General features: G+C 41.2%; 1 protein-coding gene across 5 annotated transcripts in view; it reads right to left on the reverse strand.

Annotated features, from left to right (window-relative positions):
• Positions 1-16823, reverse strand: part of UNC13B (unc-13 homolog B) — a 206101-nt gene extending 189278 nt beyond the window's left edge. For all 5 annotated transcript variants that reach the window (XM_032095623.1, XM_032095621.1, XM_032095619.1 and 2 more), the window contains exon 1: positions 16718-16823. In XM_032095623.1, coding sequence (XP_031951514.1) covers positions 16718-16739 — 22 coding nt within the window. In that variant the 5' untranslated portion in view covers positions 16740-16823. The remainder of the gene's footprint in view (positions 1-16717) is intronic.
• Between the last annotated feature and the right edge of the window lie 359 nt (positions 16824-17182).

The raw sequence follows: 17182 nt of genomic DNA on the forward strand, positions 1-17182 counted from the left end.
GGCAAGAGTCAGCATCCTCAGATGCTTATTCAGAACTGTGCTTTGCTCCTTCATAATCTTTCCACAGACATGTTAATGTCTACCTGAAACTTCACTTTGCTCCTAGCTGTCACCTCAACAAGCATTTGCCCGAGCAAAGTGGAGCATTCAAACTGTCTTCAGATGGTTTTCTTCAACGAGAAAAGGCTCTGAATTGTCAGTTCTCCTGTCCTATTTCTCCACGAAGAACCACAGCCAAGTAACACAAGAATATTCACAAGCAAGATACCAGAGACCCTTTTTGCTGTCTCACAGATGTTTGCCTTCTGGTTACTGCCTCTCCCCCTACCAGCACCATGACAAAGCCAGTCAGATATGCAAATCATTGCTCCCAAAACATCAGTTGTTTCAGTAAATCTAACAGTCCCACTGCTCAAATTAGATGCTGGAATTCCCAAAGAACCACTTTGACATCAATGACATCTTGCACTTGGGTCCCAAATCAAATGTCTTCCGCCCAGAAGACCAAGGGCTCTTTCCACACCTTCAGCCGGAGTTTGTACTAAGAACAACCATATCATGAGAGTAAGGGCTACAGAAGAAGCCCATTAGCCCATAGCTTATCCACACAAACATCTAGACAGTTCCCAGAAAAGACCATGACATGATGATACGGCAGTACCTACTTTACAAATTAGCATGTCCCTAGGCTTAGGATCCAGAGGTGACATTTTAGAAACCAGAGTTTCACACGGTCTATTCTACCACCAAATTTCCTTCATCCCCAACATAATCAAGGCTTAAGGGTACCAACAGTTTCAGGTGAATTCAACAGCAAGGGGGAATGCATGCTTCAACTACCTCACTTCATAAGTTTAGCTATTTTGCTATACACACTTGCTGTCACTTGACAACAGTATCAGATGTTTTAAAGTAGACAACACACGCAAACCCATATCACTCTGCATGGAAAAGAAAACAACTATCAGAGAGAGGCAAGATGCTTTGCTACTTGTCTGACACAGCAAACACAGTCTGGCTTTTTTAACACTGAAGAGCCTCCCCCTAACAACAATATACAAAAGAAAATCCTCAGTTTTGTGGGGCTCTAAGCAGAGAGCTAAGTACCTTATTACTACCACCACCAGTCCTCAAGGGCAAATACATACATCTCAGCTGACTGCATAATCCCTCCTAGCTTTGGCCTGACGTAGCACAGGCAGGTGAGCATCACCTCCAACTGACTGGTCTGGATCAGTTACACTTTTCTTGAGAAGTGGGAAAACAAACACACACTGAAGTTTTGTTATGATATGCTTACAAGACTCTGTTTTTGCCCAAAGTTTGGTCTCCAAGAGGCTGGGGAAGCAGAGTATGGTGATGGAGAAATGGATTTGATACTATTTGTGTAAGAGAACACCTTGCAAGCAAACAAAAAGGAAACTGAGGCTTTAGCCAACTTCCCTGATTCCAGAGAACAGTTAAATCCACCTATACACATTTACCCTACAAACCCTTCAATCAGTTGCTAAAAAGAAATCCTTGCAACATCTATTTCTTCCTTTTTTTGGCTGACCAACACAGACACATTTCTGAAGATCCACTGAATTTTCTGCTCAGCAGCTGCTTTGAACTGAGCAGTGAGGACAGGAACAAAATCTCTTATTCAAATCACAGAGATTATGTGAGGTTAATCCTCCTGACGCCGGCAATACAGACAGCTCTGTCAGGCGACCTGGTTCCCCAACCAAGAGGTGAACTAAACAGTAATCCAAGCTGCCACGCCTCTCCAATATTCTCCTGCAGCCTTAATATTATTAGTCAAAAAGCAGCTTGGGTGCAATGTACTGGAGTGAGTTATTGTGTGTCTGACTCTCTCAGAAGAGATACTCTGTCAGATTGTACTTTGGTCACTCTGCCTTAAGGGGCTCCTTATGGGTTACAGATTTCTCCTGAACTTTTAACTGTTTTATGATCAGAAAAGAGAGCATCCCACTCCTGAATCTGTGCCTCATCATGGAAAAAAAATTAAAATCCATCAAATCTTACAGAACTCTTAAATGTGTAAGATAAATACTACTAAACAGAGTAGTAAAGGAGGCTTCCAATTTTCAGCGCCCTTCTTTCAAATTCTGCAAGGTTCAGAAATACATTATTTTAAGTTAGTGGCAGAAATATATTAAGTTATTGGAAATGCCTTGATTAAGGGAACAAAACCCACGCTACTTAATTTTACACAAAACAGACTGCAACTCACATATGCCTCCAGCTGCCAAAGACTAAGGAAATATGCATAATGAAAGCCATATCCTTGCACCAGAAGGCAGGAAAAGAGACAGACTGATAATGTATCAAGTCTGCTAGGAGACAGTCTGAGCTGGTAAACTGACTTGATGACAAAGCAACAGCTCAACTAGTTTATAATAAAAGCTTCAGAGGGGGAAAAAAAAACCAAAGAGAAAATATAAAAATTATTTTAAAACCCCACACATAACAAAAATCCCTTAATAGTAATTCAGAAACCAGATGAATGGAGAAATTGGTTTCCTCAGGTTTGGGGGGTTGGGGGACGTATTTACTTTGAAAATAAGATACACCTCCCTATAGAATCATTTCTTCCAAAACACAGAGCACATGCAGCTTCTGCTCAGACATTGTACACAGAGGTAAAGGCCATTTAAATTACTAGAATCTTGCCAGAGTTATTAGCTCAAATCACACAGCCTGGTCACAGCCAAGGTAACAGCTGCTGGAAGACACAAGTACTGTGGTACCAAAGAGGAAAGAGCAGAAAAACCAGAACAAAACCACTTGTGTGCTTGTCCTTTGGCATGTGCTTTTCTCCTGTCAACAAAAGTCACCTGAACAGTTTCCCCAGTGACTCAGGTTTCTACACTCCCTGTTCAGACTTAGTGTAAACAAGATGCACCCTGGAAAAAGAGTTGCTGACTAACCACACCAGTAGTGATTGGCACCTAATCACAGCCTTGGTCTATTTTCTGGTAGTTTCGATTTAAGTTACAGGATTGCAAGCACTCAGCCAACTGGAACACGGCTACTTGTCAAGCAGGATTGAGCACAAGCTTGTCCTGAAAGGCACCAAGATAAAAAATGATACTAAAAAGTATCACTGTTCAACTTCAGAAGCCTAGTATATTCACCAAAAGAGAAACACAAAAATAAAGCACCATCACATTTGTGGTGGTTTCAGTAAATTTTTATATATGTATTTTTTAAGCAAAATCATCCCACCACCGGCTTCCAGGAAAAACAGGACCTGTGTTTTCCCCACAAATAATGAAGGAGAATTGGTCTAGCATGAAAAATATTTTAAACTGAAATATTAATAAAATCTTATTGACATAAAATATCAATCAATATTATTATGTTTGGCTTCACAAAACAGAGAAAATACCAATATAGAGGAGACAGAAATAAGCTTGACTGGGAGCATTAAGAAAAAGTAAAAGAACTGGTTAGGGTATGAGTAACAGTGCAACTGAATGAGATTCCAGGCAGGAACAGGAGATCTAATAACAAAACACTGTTGGCAAACTATACCTTTGGCAGTCTGATTTTAATCTTCACATTCACAAACTGCTCAGACAATACTGGTTCCTGGAGGACACCCACAAATTGCAGAAATAGGACAGTTAGATTGCCATCTAAAAGAGCTGCACCTCACAAACACATTTGCACTCACCTGCCAATAATTTTGTTTTGACACAGCATGTACACAAAGAACTGAACTATAAAAAGGTCTTACTAATGACAAGGAGTCTGCCCAAGACTGTCCTCCTGAAAGCCATGCTGTTTGCTTGCATTTGGGCCTCCATAAAAAATAAGGTGAAAATCCACCAGGTTAAATACTCTAAGAATCAAAATCATTAACCAAAATAAACAGCCTTAGGTAACAAGAGTATGAGCAAGTTCCTTCACATGTAGGTTCTTTTCCTTATTATTAACATTTATAAATAAGGAAAAGGCTACATCGAAACTTTACCTTAATATACAGTTTGTCTATAGCAATTAGTTGTCAGAACAGTAACTCACATCACAATGAAGTTAGTGCAGTGAAGATCATAAGAATGGAAGGAGTTCTTTGGGATCACCAGCTCTAATGTTGCTTCTCCCAACACCTGGACCACTTATACCATTCAAAATCATTCCTACCTTCCAGCCAACACTTTAATTAATGGCATGAGTATACCTTCTATATCTTATGTCAACATTATTCCCCCTCTCAATGTTTTTCCTCACCCCATGTTTAATTTCCTGTTGTTTTTAATGGACACAAGTCACAGATCCCATCAGATTCTGTTTACCAGCATAGTGCAGAGACACAAGGACTCACCAACATATCTCCTTTCACTAAGTTTCACATTTTTCAGAAATGCTTGTCTATAAGTGTATAGTTTTTTTACAGAATATCAACTGATTTTCATTCTCACTTTCCTCAGGGGTCATTGAGTCCTTCCTGCATTATATTTATTTGCTTCAAAATTTACTGTGTAATTAGGACTTTTCTTAAAAAAACCTTTGACACATACATTTTTATTTTTTCTTGCCATGACACAAGTGGAACACATCTATATGCTTCCCCTACTAGTCTTTGCAACATTACTAGCTTCTGCTACAGGCAGCTCCTTATACTCTTTACATGTCTTTTGCCAATTCCAATTTTCTTTAAAAAGAAGTCTGCTACAGGATTTGCGAGATATTACAGTAGTACAAATAGATGCATGCTTTCATCTAGAAACAAGAGGCTAGCCCAGATTAATCCTCCTCTTGCAAACCCATGTCACATTTCATACGACACCCTTTCACACTTCTTCCACCTGTCTATAAAATTTTTATCATTCTCTCCTAAAAGTTTATTTTAAACCTTACATATTGTTACAGTCCTGCCTGCTTTTGAAGACAAGATCCATATTTACCCACGTTTATCACGCATCTCCTTTATCTTCCTGCCAATCCACAGAAATCACCTCTATTCCTCTCTGGCAAGTGTTGCATGTTTCAGCACACTGGGATACAGATTACCAGACTCAAATTCAGGGTATTAAAATTTTTCCTTCCACCCCTGTGCCTCATTTTCAGTTTCATAAGAAACAATTCCTATAGTCCAGGGACCATACTCAGCCCATCTTTACACAACTCCCTGTGCCCATGCACAGAAGGCTGATTCCACCCCCTGTTGAGGCTGGCTGTTTCCCCTTTTCGTGTGACCAAAGCGCCTTGTGTTACCTGTTTTACTACCATTTGCAAGATGCCACATTGTCTGCTGAGGTGGAAGCCCCTGCCTTAACCTTGGACTTCCGGATCCTCAAGATACACTTTCCTTTACAAACTTTTTTTGCCCACACCTCTCAGAGGTTCTCTGTTTGCTTAGCATATCCTGACGCAATGAACAGGTGAATCATCAGCTCTGGGGTAATTTCCTAGGTGGAGCCTTTTCTGTTATTTGAGATGCTAATATTTACCCCTGTAGCTTCCCTGAATTTCATGCCCTCCTCCGTATCCAAGCTCCTCACTTCACCAAGAAGCCTCTTCAGTTTCCCTGGAGGATTGACAATTGCTAATCTACATCTGTTTACCTTAACTTAGTTTCAGTTGTGATCATTCAAACCAAGTTCACTTCCATGTCCAACTTCCCTGAAGCATCTTCTGTGCCTCTCAAAGTCACATCTACAGTTCACTCCACCAATTTTGTGGCTTTAGTCACTGTCTGATGGTGAAACCGTCAGATAACATAGCTCTCTGTACCCCAGCCACGACCAACAGCATATATTCTCTGGTGTGGGGAGTCAGTCTTTCACAGTGAGAATATCCAGAAATACTTTGCTCCTATCCATGTTACGAGATTTTTATCCACGTTTAAATCCTGGACTACGTGCAGTAGATCTCTTGTGCTATCACAGCAAAATCCCTTATCAGCTCTTCCCAAAGCAATTTCAGCCCAGCTGGTTCTCTTTTATCCACACTAATGCTGCTTTACAATTTTGCATCACCAAACCACAGTGGAATTTTCCCAGTCACCTCTATTCCTCTTTCTAGAGTAGGACATCCCCTATATCATCTCTGTTTCCCTCATAACCCCTACTCCTCATGACTCCTGCTCATCTTTTGGGGGCTAGTTCTGAGTCCTAAACTAAGAGCCCCCTTCCCACCACTTTAGTCACAAGCTTCTCACTTTGCTTTATAACACCAATGTGTCTGCACCCTCTTGGAAAACTATCTCAACACTACTAATTCAGATGTTTAACATTGTTTACTTCATATAACTGTAGCACTTGTCATATCAGGATCAGGTAACCCCGATTTCATCCCCAACACCACCTCTTCCCTGACATTCTATGAGAAAAAAGAAATATACAATGCAGGCCCCCAGGAAGCCTACGTACACAGGGTTAACTTGTATATATTCAAACTTCTGTCACGTGCTGCTCTCCTCCAATACAGCCTGAACACGTTTCTACATCATCTCACTGAAGTGTCAGGTTTATATAGAACAGTAACCTCAAACTCAAGTTTACAACAGAAGTAAAAGTTCCATTGGTCGAGCTCTGTTAAACCACACTCCTCCCACCTAGCAGAAGTGTAACAATATCCTGATTTAAAACTGCGACCTTATAGGTCACGGCATGTCTTGATCTCCTTTTAACCATGGAAAAATATGTAAAAACTTTTCATTATAGTCGGATTAGTCATAATATAACATTCAAATGCCTCTGCTCAAGTAACAGACATTACCAAACTCCATTTTTCCTAATCCTTAAGTACTGGAAGGGATAGGAGTACAACTTTCCTAATAGCTTCTTCAACTGAAGGAAAGGCACACCAGCTTCTGCTGTTCTGATGCTGATGCTAGTAAACCATTTCAGCATAAAAAGCAGAAATTTGTCACATATGATGATAATCAACATAAAACTGCTGAGAACCGTAAAAAATCCTTCATCAATTTTAGTTCAGAATCTGATTTTTTTCTGTTAGACCCTAGGTTGTTATAATAAAAAAACCCCTATGTACTACAGAGGGTCATATTATATGATTACAACAATCCATTCTGGCCTTATAACTATGGAGTTTCTAAGCAGTTAATCTCCTCAAAAAATCTCCTACTAAAATGGAGCATACACAGACTCCACTTACTTAATTTGATAGGTCAAAATCTAATAATATTCTGCACATGCAGCAAGTTATACCAGGTAGGAAAGGCTGAGATTAAACTACTGTTTCATATCCATTTTTCCTTCCCTACTAATCCATATCCATGTTGCATGCCAAATTCAAGCAGCACACTACATATTTAGGTTCAGATCAGGAGCTCAAGGTTGGGGATGTCTGAACCACAAAATATTGAGAATTTCATTTAAAACCAGGACTTTACTAATCTACAAAATAGCTTTGTGATTTTGGTAGCATTAGAAATCCCAAATCCAAGAACAAAGACAATCTCGGCTTTCTAGTAATTTATGACCTCTCTGACTCTCAAAGAGGAGCCACATGAAGCATGAAGAGGCCAAATAATCTCCTGAAGAACACCACCTGCTTGCTTTTAACGAAATCTTACAACGAAGAATAACTCATGAAATTTGGAAGAGGAACAGAAGAAGTACGACAGTTTTCTACAATGCGTGTAATAGTTTACTCAGCAGTCAAATTCCTTCCTCACACAAAGCTGACAAACTACTTTGGCACCATGTGTCTGGTACTCCTGGCCCTCTAGAAAGAAACAATTACTAAAGATTTCCAGAACAAGGGTTTGTAGCTCTCCAGTGTGTAATTGCAGCCGTAACACTCCACAAGGACTTTGTTTGCAGAGGACTGAGGTTGCTGAAACAGAAGAGTCTGTGGTAACTACATGTGAATAATTGCAGGTACTGAAAATCTGAGGACTCTGGACATTTTCTGAAAACTTGTTCTGAAGTTTATACAAGTCTTTAGGAAAGAAAAATGTCTCTAATAGGTTTCTGTCTAGAAATTCACTATCTACATATTCATCAGCTTTACGTTGATTACAATATGTGCCAAATTTCTTCTTTTAATGCTGAAGCTGCTTACTAACTTCAGCACCAGAACAGCAGAAGTTGGTGCGCCTTTCCTTAGGTTGGAGAAGCTATTACAAAAGTTGTATTCCTTTCCCTTCCAGTACTTAAGTATTCAGAAAAATGGGAGTTTGGTAATGATGTTGGACAAAAGCCCTACATATGCTTCAGAACAGGTTCCAGGTGATGCAGTTCCTCCACAGTTCCCTTCACCTTATCCAAGCATGCCTGAATCCCTGGCATACGGACTGCACCACTGTGCTGCCACAAGGGCTCAGAAAAGTGAAGGGTTTTCATGGCCCACCACACTTGGCTCCAGATACAAAATCCTTTCCGTAGATGCCACTAAAGACAACAGCAGGCTGGTTATATGGTGAGACTTTGTCTGAACAGAGGGGCAACCCAAAAGCCAAGGGACAAAGCATATTATTTTTTTTTTTTTAATGATGGTTTTTAAGCTGAGTACTACTACACTGACCTGAGCAGAGAAAACAAAATACTCAGAAGCATAATTCTGCAGTTATTTTATACCTAATAATTAGGTCTCTATGGTGGAAATGTTGGAGTCTGTTTAGCAGAGCATTGAGGTTGTAAAGATTTAAGAGAGTTAAGTCACAGGAGCTTTAAGTAATAAGGTTGAAACCAGTACTCCTTAAAGGGACACGGTCAAGGCTTCAAGCCAAATTTCTTTTCAAACTCACCAACAGTTTTAGGCTAAAAATTATCTTGAACAAGACACCTCCTCTTACCCGTCATCAGACAAGACATCCCAGTCCAATCCACTTTCCATTTATACATATGTTCAACTGCAAGGAAGAGCATCAAGACACCGAGGCCAGCACAAAGTTGTTGAAACAGCATACCTTCTTTATGTTTTTAAATGCTCTGACTCACCAGATGCAGACAATCCAAAAGGGAACAAAATCAGGATTTTTAACTCCTTTAACACAGTTTCTACCCCATGCACCCTGTCCAGCAATATTAACACTTTTACAAATTTAAGTGTGGCGAGCAAAAGTAAATCCTGCAAACAAAGCAGGCAACATTTATTCATACCTGACACTCCCTCAATTTAATTCTCTCTCAGCACGGGGTTTTCGTGAACTGAAACTCTCTCAGCATGTGCTTCCATGTTGAATGCATGGACCAAATTCCCGCACAAATTCCGTCCAAATCCCACCCCAACTTGTGTGACAGAATTATGAACGTGCACTCGAGAGCAGTACGCCAGAGGGAACATAAACTAAGTCACAACCATTAGCTGGCAGCAATCCCTTTCATTTTCAGGATGCCCACATCAGCTATCAGAGAGGCCACACACCTGCCAGTACTGTGCTCCAATTCCTTGCCACTTTCCACAACAGCAGGACACGAATCCAGGCCATAATATGGTGCTTAAGAAGTTCAACCTGCATCATTCAAAAGAATTCCTCAACTGAGGACTTCTCATCATCTAACTTGATCTTCTAGCCACAGCTGGTCTCTTGCACTCCACGCTACACAAGAAGGGAAAGACCACTAATATCTGTAGGTACTCAACGTTTTGTTATTTTGAAGCGTAGTTATTCAATTATTCAAAGTACATAATGGGGAAAATAACCTAAAAGGACAGTAAGAAATCTGTTTTGAAAGCCTGATCAAAGAGTTGGATATCTCAGATGTTTACGATGCACCAAGTAAATCACATTTCCATCTTTTTATGAAATTATCAACTAGAGATTTCTCAATTTAACTTTTTTTTTTTTAATCTGGATTAGACTTGAAGCTTTCTTCCTGGCTGAAATAGACACATAGATACACATACTGTATTTCACAATGTATTTAGCTGAAGTCTGCTCATCACAGAAGATAGCATTACTCATATAAAGACAGTTAAACAGAGAAATGCTGGAGAGCTCATATGCCTGCCAGCACTTCTTCAGTTCTTTCAAAACTTGCACACAGCATTCCAACTCAACAACTGTTAAGCAGCAGAACAACTGTTTCGGATCACCATTCCAATTTTCTTCTACAAAACAATTATTTAATAGTCACCTGCAGTAGCTGTGATCAAATCAAATGCAACATGGGCTGTCCAAAAACAATCCCTAGCAATACACAAAAGACATTTCAGAGAGGGTAATTTCATAAAATTGAGAGTAATTACTACCAGTTGACTGAGAAGAATAAATTTGAACCAAAACTGTCATAATCAGATTCAGGAATCATTTATTAGGGGTCTTCCAGGGGACGAAAAAGCCACCACTCCTCAAGGAAAAGGAGAGCTGAATGTCATTCTACCTGAAAGAGCTATAAAGCCATGGTAAAATACAAGAAATAAACTCTGTTGACACAGGTTATGTGGCCTGAGACGTAGGAAGTTAAATGCAGGGAAAAGCAAGAGAGTTAAATACAACAAAAAATCTGAATAGAGAAAAAACACCAACAAGGATGCTGCCCTCCCAACCCACCAGCTAATTTAACGGCTAATGGTGAGAAAGCATTAGGCATCCCATAAACATTTGCCCCATTCTCAGGAAGATGCAAGCACCCATGAGATCAGGTACTTTCCAGCCCATTGGCAAGTGAAGATAATGCTAAAAATCCAGCGTGAAAGTAATAAAAATCAGGAGGTCTAGAAAACTGCAATTCACATGTCAGTGAACCAGTCTGTAGGCCAGTGACCTTTGTTTTAAATGCATCCAGAGAGATTAGAAAAGAGGCTCCAAGAGGAGCAGAGTATGACCCCCAAGGTGACACTCGGAGCACACTTGTAGGTCAGCTACCTACAGATCACTGAGCACTCCAGACAAATGTCTGAAATGCCTAAGGAGTTCAAGTTCTGGGGCAAAAAAAAAGATGCCTGCTATTCAGCACCGGCTTGGAAAGACTGATCTAAACTGTGCACACATGGAATTTTTTGAGACATGCAACTTGACGAGGGTAGGACAGTCTTAATAAAGGGTAAAATGCCATAGTACAGTGGGTATCCAGTGAAACAGCAACAGTCACTTGAGAAGCTGGCCATGATCAGTGGTGTTTCCCACTCCAAATGCCTGCCATATTTCACTCCTGCTCAATTGGGCATTTGCCATTTACATAAAACAAAGCAGGACACATAAGCCAGTGAAAAGGCAAATAATAAAAGCAAGAAATATGCACAGCAGCCTCATTAGGTATAAGGAGGGCCTAAGAGAAAAGAAAATCTGTCTGAAATCCTGCTAAATGCAAAGAGAGCTGATCCAAACACCCAGGATATACCTATGGAATAGGAATCCATATCACAGAAAGCATCTGCCAAATTTTAGAGGTCACAGTATACAAGCAAAACATTACTTCAGCAAAGCTCTTGGCAAACATGGCTAAAGCATGCACAGATAAGCACAAGCCAACAATACCAGTAAAGCAGATTTTACTTCTCAATTTAACAATGATGAGATCAACACAACAATATTAAATGTAATTTTCACTACCTCACAAACTTTAGAAGTACAGTCAGAAAATAAAGACTGCAAAGAAAACCAAATTCAAGTGCTAAAGAGAAACCTTTTAAACTCCTGACTCCAGAAATCTTTCTCTCAAACAAGAGGCAAGAACAGCAAGCTGCTTACATACAATTCCACACCAAGAAAATGCCAGGTACTAACTACTAAGCTTTAACCTAAGAAAGAAGCAGAGTTAGTGAAGACCCTACACACTTTCACAGCAGCTCCTTATCTGTTTGCAAGACCACACAGGGAATTATCAGGATGAAAAAGCAACAAAGAGTTATTAGACACATCCCTCCAGTTCAACATCTCTGAGAAGAGCAACAAGAACAGCTTTCAATGAGTGATTAAAGTATTTTTCAAAACACACAGTAAAATTTGACCACAAGGCACAAAAAAAAATATGCAGGAAGAAATTTCACAGGAAATTTATGGGAATACCATTTGCCATCAGACATATGCATTTCACATGCATTCAAGTCAAAATTTGAATTAAGGTCCTGGATTTAAAAAAGCAGTTGAATTTGCTTGGACTTTCAATGCTGCTGTGTAAGCTGCAACTAGATCTCGGACTGTCACAATTTAAAACTAGGTTCTTTCAGCATTTTGATTAAATGCAGCAGTTTATTGCATATTAAAAGAATATGCTAATAACAGGTTTAACAAGTTTGGTCTGGCAGATCCCAAACTGAAGGAGTCAGCTCAGAGTACACCATGAGAACAAGGAGGAAGCAAACATTATTCAAATTTGGGAAGCATCTCTGTACCGTTCCTTCATTGCACTGAGAAATATAGGGAGGCTTCAAGTAATTCATCATCCTTAAATACTTAAAAAGTAGATTCCACACTGTTTATTAAAACCTGCGGTAACACTGCCCAAAGCTGACGGAGTGAGGATTTTAAATGGGAAATCAAATGATCACCTGTGCATCAAAAGCGTGGTTTGTAGGTTTTACTGACCAACAGAAAAAACTAGAAATCTTAAAAGTTCTCTCCAATTACAGCTTTATACACTTCAAACTTAACTCACAATGCAAAAATGCTCTTTTAGTAGAAAACACTTTTATCTTAGCCTTATTATCCAAATTTCTAACACACTTTATTTTGTTCCAACACTTACCTACACTGGTAGCTTCCGTACTATGGACAACTACAGAAATGGAGTTCATAATAGTCACACAGCAAATTCTAAATGAATCATTATGTTATTTTAATATCCTACTGCTATAGCCCTGCTTTTCTGCTACCACTTCTAATGCCCAATTCTCTTCTTCACCATTTTGACCTACAAAAAGATGGGTAGGGTTTGTTTTTTTTTCAATTCTACAACCATTTGAGAATACTGTCACAACACAAGGCTGGAGGCACTTCATTCAATCTTACAGAGAACACTGAGGTGAATCGAGGCCCTTATATCAAGGTAGGGAAAAATCCTTTAAAGAGAAGCTCCTGACACTTGCCCACTGGGCTTGCAGGTACAGGTATTTCTAAGTACTTCACAAGATGAACATGTTTTCATTTCTGTTATCATTAACATCCATTCCCATTTCCCTTATTTGCTTCTTTCACTTGAATGTCAACGGAGTTCAGTTCAGTTCCGGAACTCAAATTTTGCTGACAGTACAGGCATGGACAGTTAAGTTCTCTGAGTAGTATTCCAACACTCCAGCTGTTTTGACAAAAATGTCACAAGCTCTTTTAACTCTTCAGAGCAGCCACAAGATAACAATTAGGCAAACAAACAAAAAAAAAATCATTCCTAACGTCCAGTGTCATTTCACACAGCAGCCAACTTGAAATTCTACAGTGCAAGAGCTCACCCAAGTCAATCTCCCATTTACCTCTGGCAGCCAAATCTCACATAGCTACTGTGGATCAGGCCCCAAGATAAAAGCACAATTACACAAAAGCACTATGCCCTGACTAGTCAGGTACCGTGCACAGGGATGAGGGAAGAACCCCACTGCCAACATCCTTGACATTGTAATTACCAGGTGGACAAGGCAGGTCAGGCAGTTTGAAATACAGTGACGGTGAATTTACAGCTTAAGCCACGTTGAAGCACGGAGGAGAAAAACTAGAAGAGAACCATCGGTCTTGAGATAGCAAGGGCTGGGGACAAAGTAGGATGCAATAAAAATGAGCAAGTGAAAGGGCATGAAGCATGTGTCAGGACAATGACAAACTGAGCCAGTGACCGGGTGATCCTGCCTCAGCAGGGTCCCCTTTGCTATGACCCCTGCAAGCTGTGCTGAGACAGCAGTTATTCCCATCTCCCCGTCAGGAGACAGGAAAGATCAGGAGAAGAAATTTTATTAGGTTGAGATGTGAGGTAAAATCAACACTTACAAGAGAAAGCCAAGAGAGTTAACAATGCAAGACTGATGTGAAAAACTAGACTGCTTCCCTGGGATTACTTTTATTTAATATGTGCTATTTTCACAAATACAACACTAAATGCAAACTAATAAAGCAAACTATGCCAAGAGAAGATTATCAGACATAATCCAGACACAGCTGCTCTGAACAGGAGTGTATGCAATCTCTCTTGCACTTAAGCAGTGGAATCAAAATACAAAGAAGTCTCCTAAAAGCCTCAATCATGTAATATTCAGGATTTCCTTTCTCCTTCACTTCACTTACACTCACTGCATATCTTCCTGCTTCAAAAGAATCCCTTAATTTGCTCTTACAACAGCCCGTTACCACTGACTCATTTCACGCATCCCCTGAACAGCTGCAGACAATCCCAGATTCACAATTCCTCTGAGCTTAGATTTTCTGTCAGGTGCTTCCTATTTCTGTGGCCAATATAGTTCAATGATTCTGGGAAAAAACAAAACAAACAGAAAATGCCACATAACAAAACAACAACAAATAAAACAAACAGCAAATCAAAACAAATAAACAAAGGGGAAAAAAGGAAAAAAACCACACATAAAAATTACTTCTCCAAGAAGGTAAAAGAAATGTAGCACTCAACACGAGATCAAGAAGCCATGTGCGCTAGCTGATCTTTCAGGAACAAAGGCAATACTCAGACATGTTTGGTGAGCACTGTTTTAGATTAGCAATTCATTAAAATATTATTAATGTGCGTAATTCAAGAGGGGTGAAAAATATATCAATAAATTAAAACACTATTCTTCTGACTGCCAGGCTTCTTGTGACACTGACACTTACGGCTTTTTCCACATTTTCCTTTATCTGTAAAACTGCAATCCAGATGCTATTAGCAGTGTCCCAATCACCTACATTTATTCCATGGGGGTTTTGTTGTCTTTGTTAGTCTCAGCTCTACACCATCCAACCCCACACTATTATTATGTAGTCTTACATGTGGACCATTTTGAATGGAAAAAAAAAATCAGCTTTTTCAACTTTCTTATTAACAGCTCACTGCTGTCTCAACAAGATTAGTTCACTTCAGTGTATAGGTAAAAATAAAGAAAAGTGACATCTGTTGGGCTTTTTAAAGAAGTGGCAATTAATAAAGTCGCCTCCTCCTTGCCCCAGTTGTTTTATCTCAACTCCTGGTACCTGTTTTGTTTTTCAGACTGCTCTACCTCAGCATACTTCCATTTCATGTTTGATGGTTTCTGCTTGTGAGATCTCATCAGCTAATTCTTACAGTCATGCCTATTTCAGAAAACATGTTTCTTGATGTAAATTGACTACATTCTGCAATCTTATCATAAAGTTGCTCAGTATCATCTATTTAAATGAATGCTGGTGTTTTCTACTGTCTTCACACAGTAGATGGAAATGGAAGATATAATTTTCACAGTAATTCTTCACACAGAGTCACCAGCCACTTCAAGTTTCTTCTTTAGCTCTTTACACACAACCAAAGAATAAATCAAACACAAGAGCGCACCATTCCAGGTTCCTGAAATGCTTTTGTCCCAAAACCCCTACAAACCAAGAATAAACACCCTGAAAAGAGAAGATACTTTCAGCAGGTCAATCATTCAGTTCATGTTCTTTCACTATTCCTCGTGAACACTGTGTAAATACATTTTTAAGACAATCAGCTTCAAGTGGTATCAAACCCACATTTCTTTAAAGAACACTCTGAAAACATTTTGAGGATGAACCACCAAAAAGAATAAAGAAACACCTGTAACACATATAAGCATCCTTCAGCTAATCAGACTCAACTTCAATGAAGAGATTTCGGCAAAACCTTCAAAATGGGCTAGACAAGTCTACGCTTCACAGTTTACACAGAATTGTACAAAAAGCATTTTTAAGATAAACTTTGCACTTGTGCACCTCTCCTAAGCCCTTAAACGCAGTATGTGTTTAATAAAAGGGCTGCAACTTAATTCAGACACGCTCCCCAAGAACAGCGCTCTCCCCAAAATAACACATGTCGAGATGCTTCAAGATACTCTCCTGGGCATCTTATCAACACCACCACCGACAGAGGGACTTTGACTCAAAAAGGTGACGAACAGCTGGATAAGGAGCTGCTATCAAATAAACCAGTGTGCGTGAAAGAAGAGCTGAACTGCCAGGAGTGCCAGTTTTTTTATCATACCTGGCAAAGGAGCTGAGAACATTAAAACTACACTTTTAAGCCGCAGGGCACGACTGCGCTCGGGGACGCCCTGTGACCACGGCGTTCAGTGCAGGGAGACACGTCCCAGTAGCGTGAGCCCTGGCAGATGGTTTCCCCCAGGGATTTCTTTATTATTATTTTCTAGCACAAGGCAGCAAGAAATGGGAAACCGGAGACAGCACTATAACCCACTGCGCAGAGAAAGTCTCGGCTTCCCGCAACCGGTTCAGCAAGGGGACGAGGCTCACAGCAGGATGAGGAGGTAATTAGGAATGTATCTGAAATAACAATGCATGCTCTAAGGCGAGTATACGGAGTGACAGCAGACTGCTTCCTGCCAGCGCCGTTCACTGGGCGGCAGCGATTCAACTCGTGTCCGAGCCAACTCCCAAAGTCAGCCACGGCTCCTCAGGGCTCCCGAGGATCCGGACCTCCCCGGCCGGGACCGCCGCTCCTGGACCCGGCACCTGCTCCTCGCCGTGCGGCACCTCTTGCCCAGGGGTGCAGGTGGCGGCCCGGGCCGCGGCCGCCCGTGGCTCAGCCGGGAGGCACCGGCATGCCCGTCCCCGCTCCCGGGAGACTGAGACCCACTTCACCCAGGACAAAGCCAAACCCTGCCCAGGCGTGTCCCCCCGCTCGGCCGCCGCCGCCCCGCTCACCTCGCACGCACAGCAGCGACATGGCGGCCCCGGCAGCCGCCCCCGGCTCTCCTCATGCCGCCCCGCGGACACCGGGCGGCGGCGGCGCCTCAGCCGGGGCGGGGCCGTCCCGCCGGGGCAGGGCCGAGTGACGAGGGACGCGTCAGGGGGAGCCCGCGGCCGGGCGGGCTGCGCTCGGGTACGGGGTTTTAGTGCTTGGCCTCTCTTCTTTTCAGGCTTTTGTTTCACTCCCGAAAGGTGAGGGAACTCGCTGGAGGAGGAACGCCCTGGATGTGTCTTCGCTGGAGGGTTTCATACCTGTCCTGTGCTCGGACAGGTTCTGGTTTGCTAGCGTAAGAATCATGGAATGTGTTGAGTTGAGAAGGACCCTTAGGGATCATCGAGTCCAGCTCTTGGCTCTGCACAGGACAACCCAAAAATCCCACCATGTGCCTGAGAGCATTGTTCAAAGGCTTCTAGAACTCT

The sequence above is a fragment of the Corvus moneduloides genome, chromosome Z (assembly GCF_009650955.1).
Source record: "Corvus moneduloides isolate bCorMon1 chromosome Z, bCorMon1.pri, whole genome shotgun sequence".
Lineage (NCBI taxonomy): Eukaryota > Metazoa > Chordata > Aves > Passeriformes > Corvidae > Corvus > Corvus moneduloides.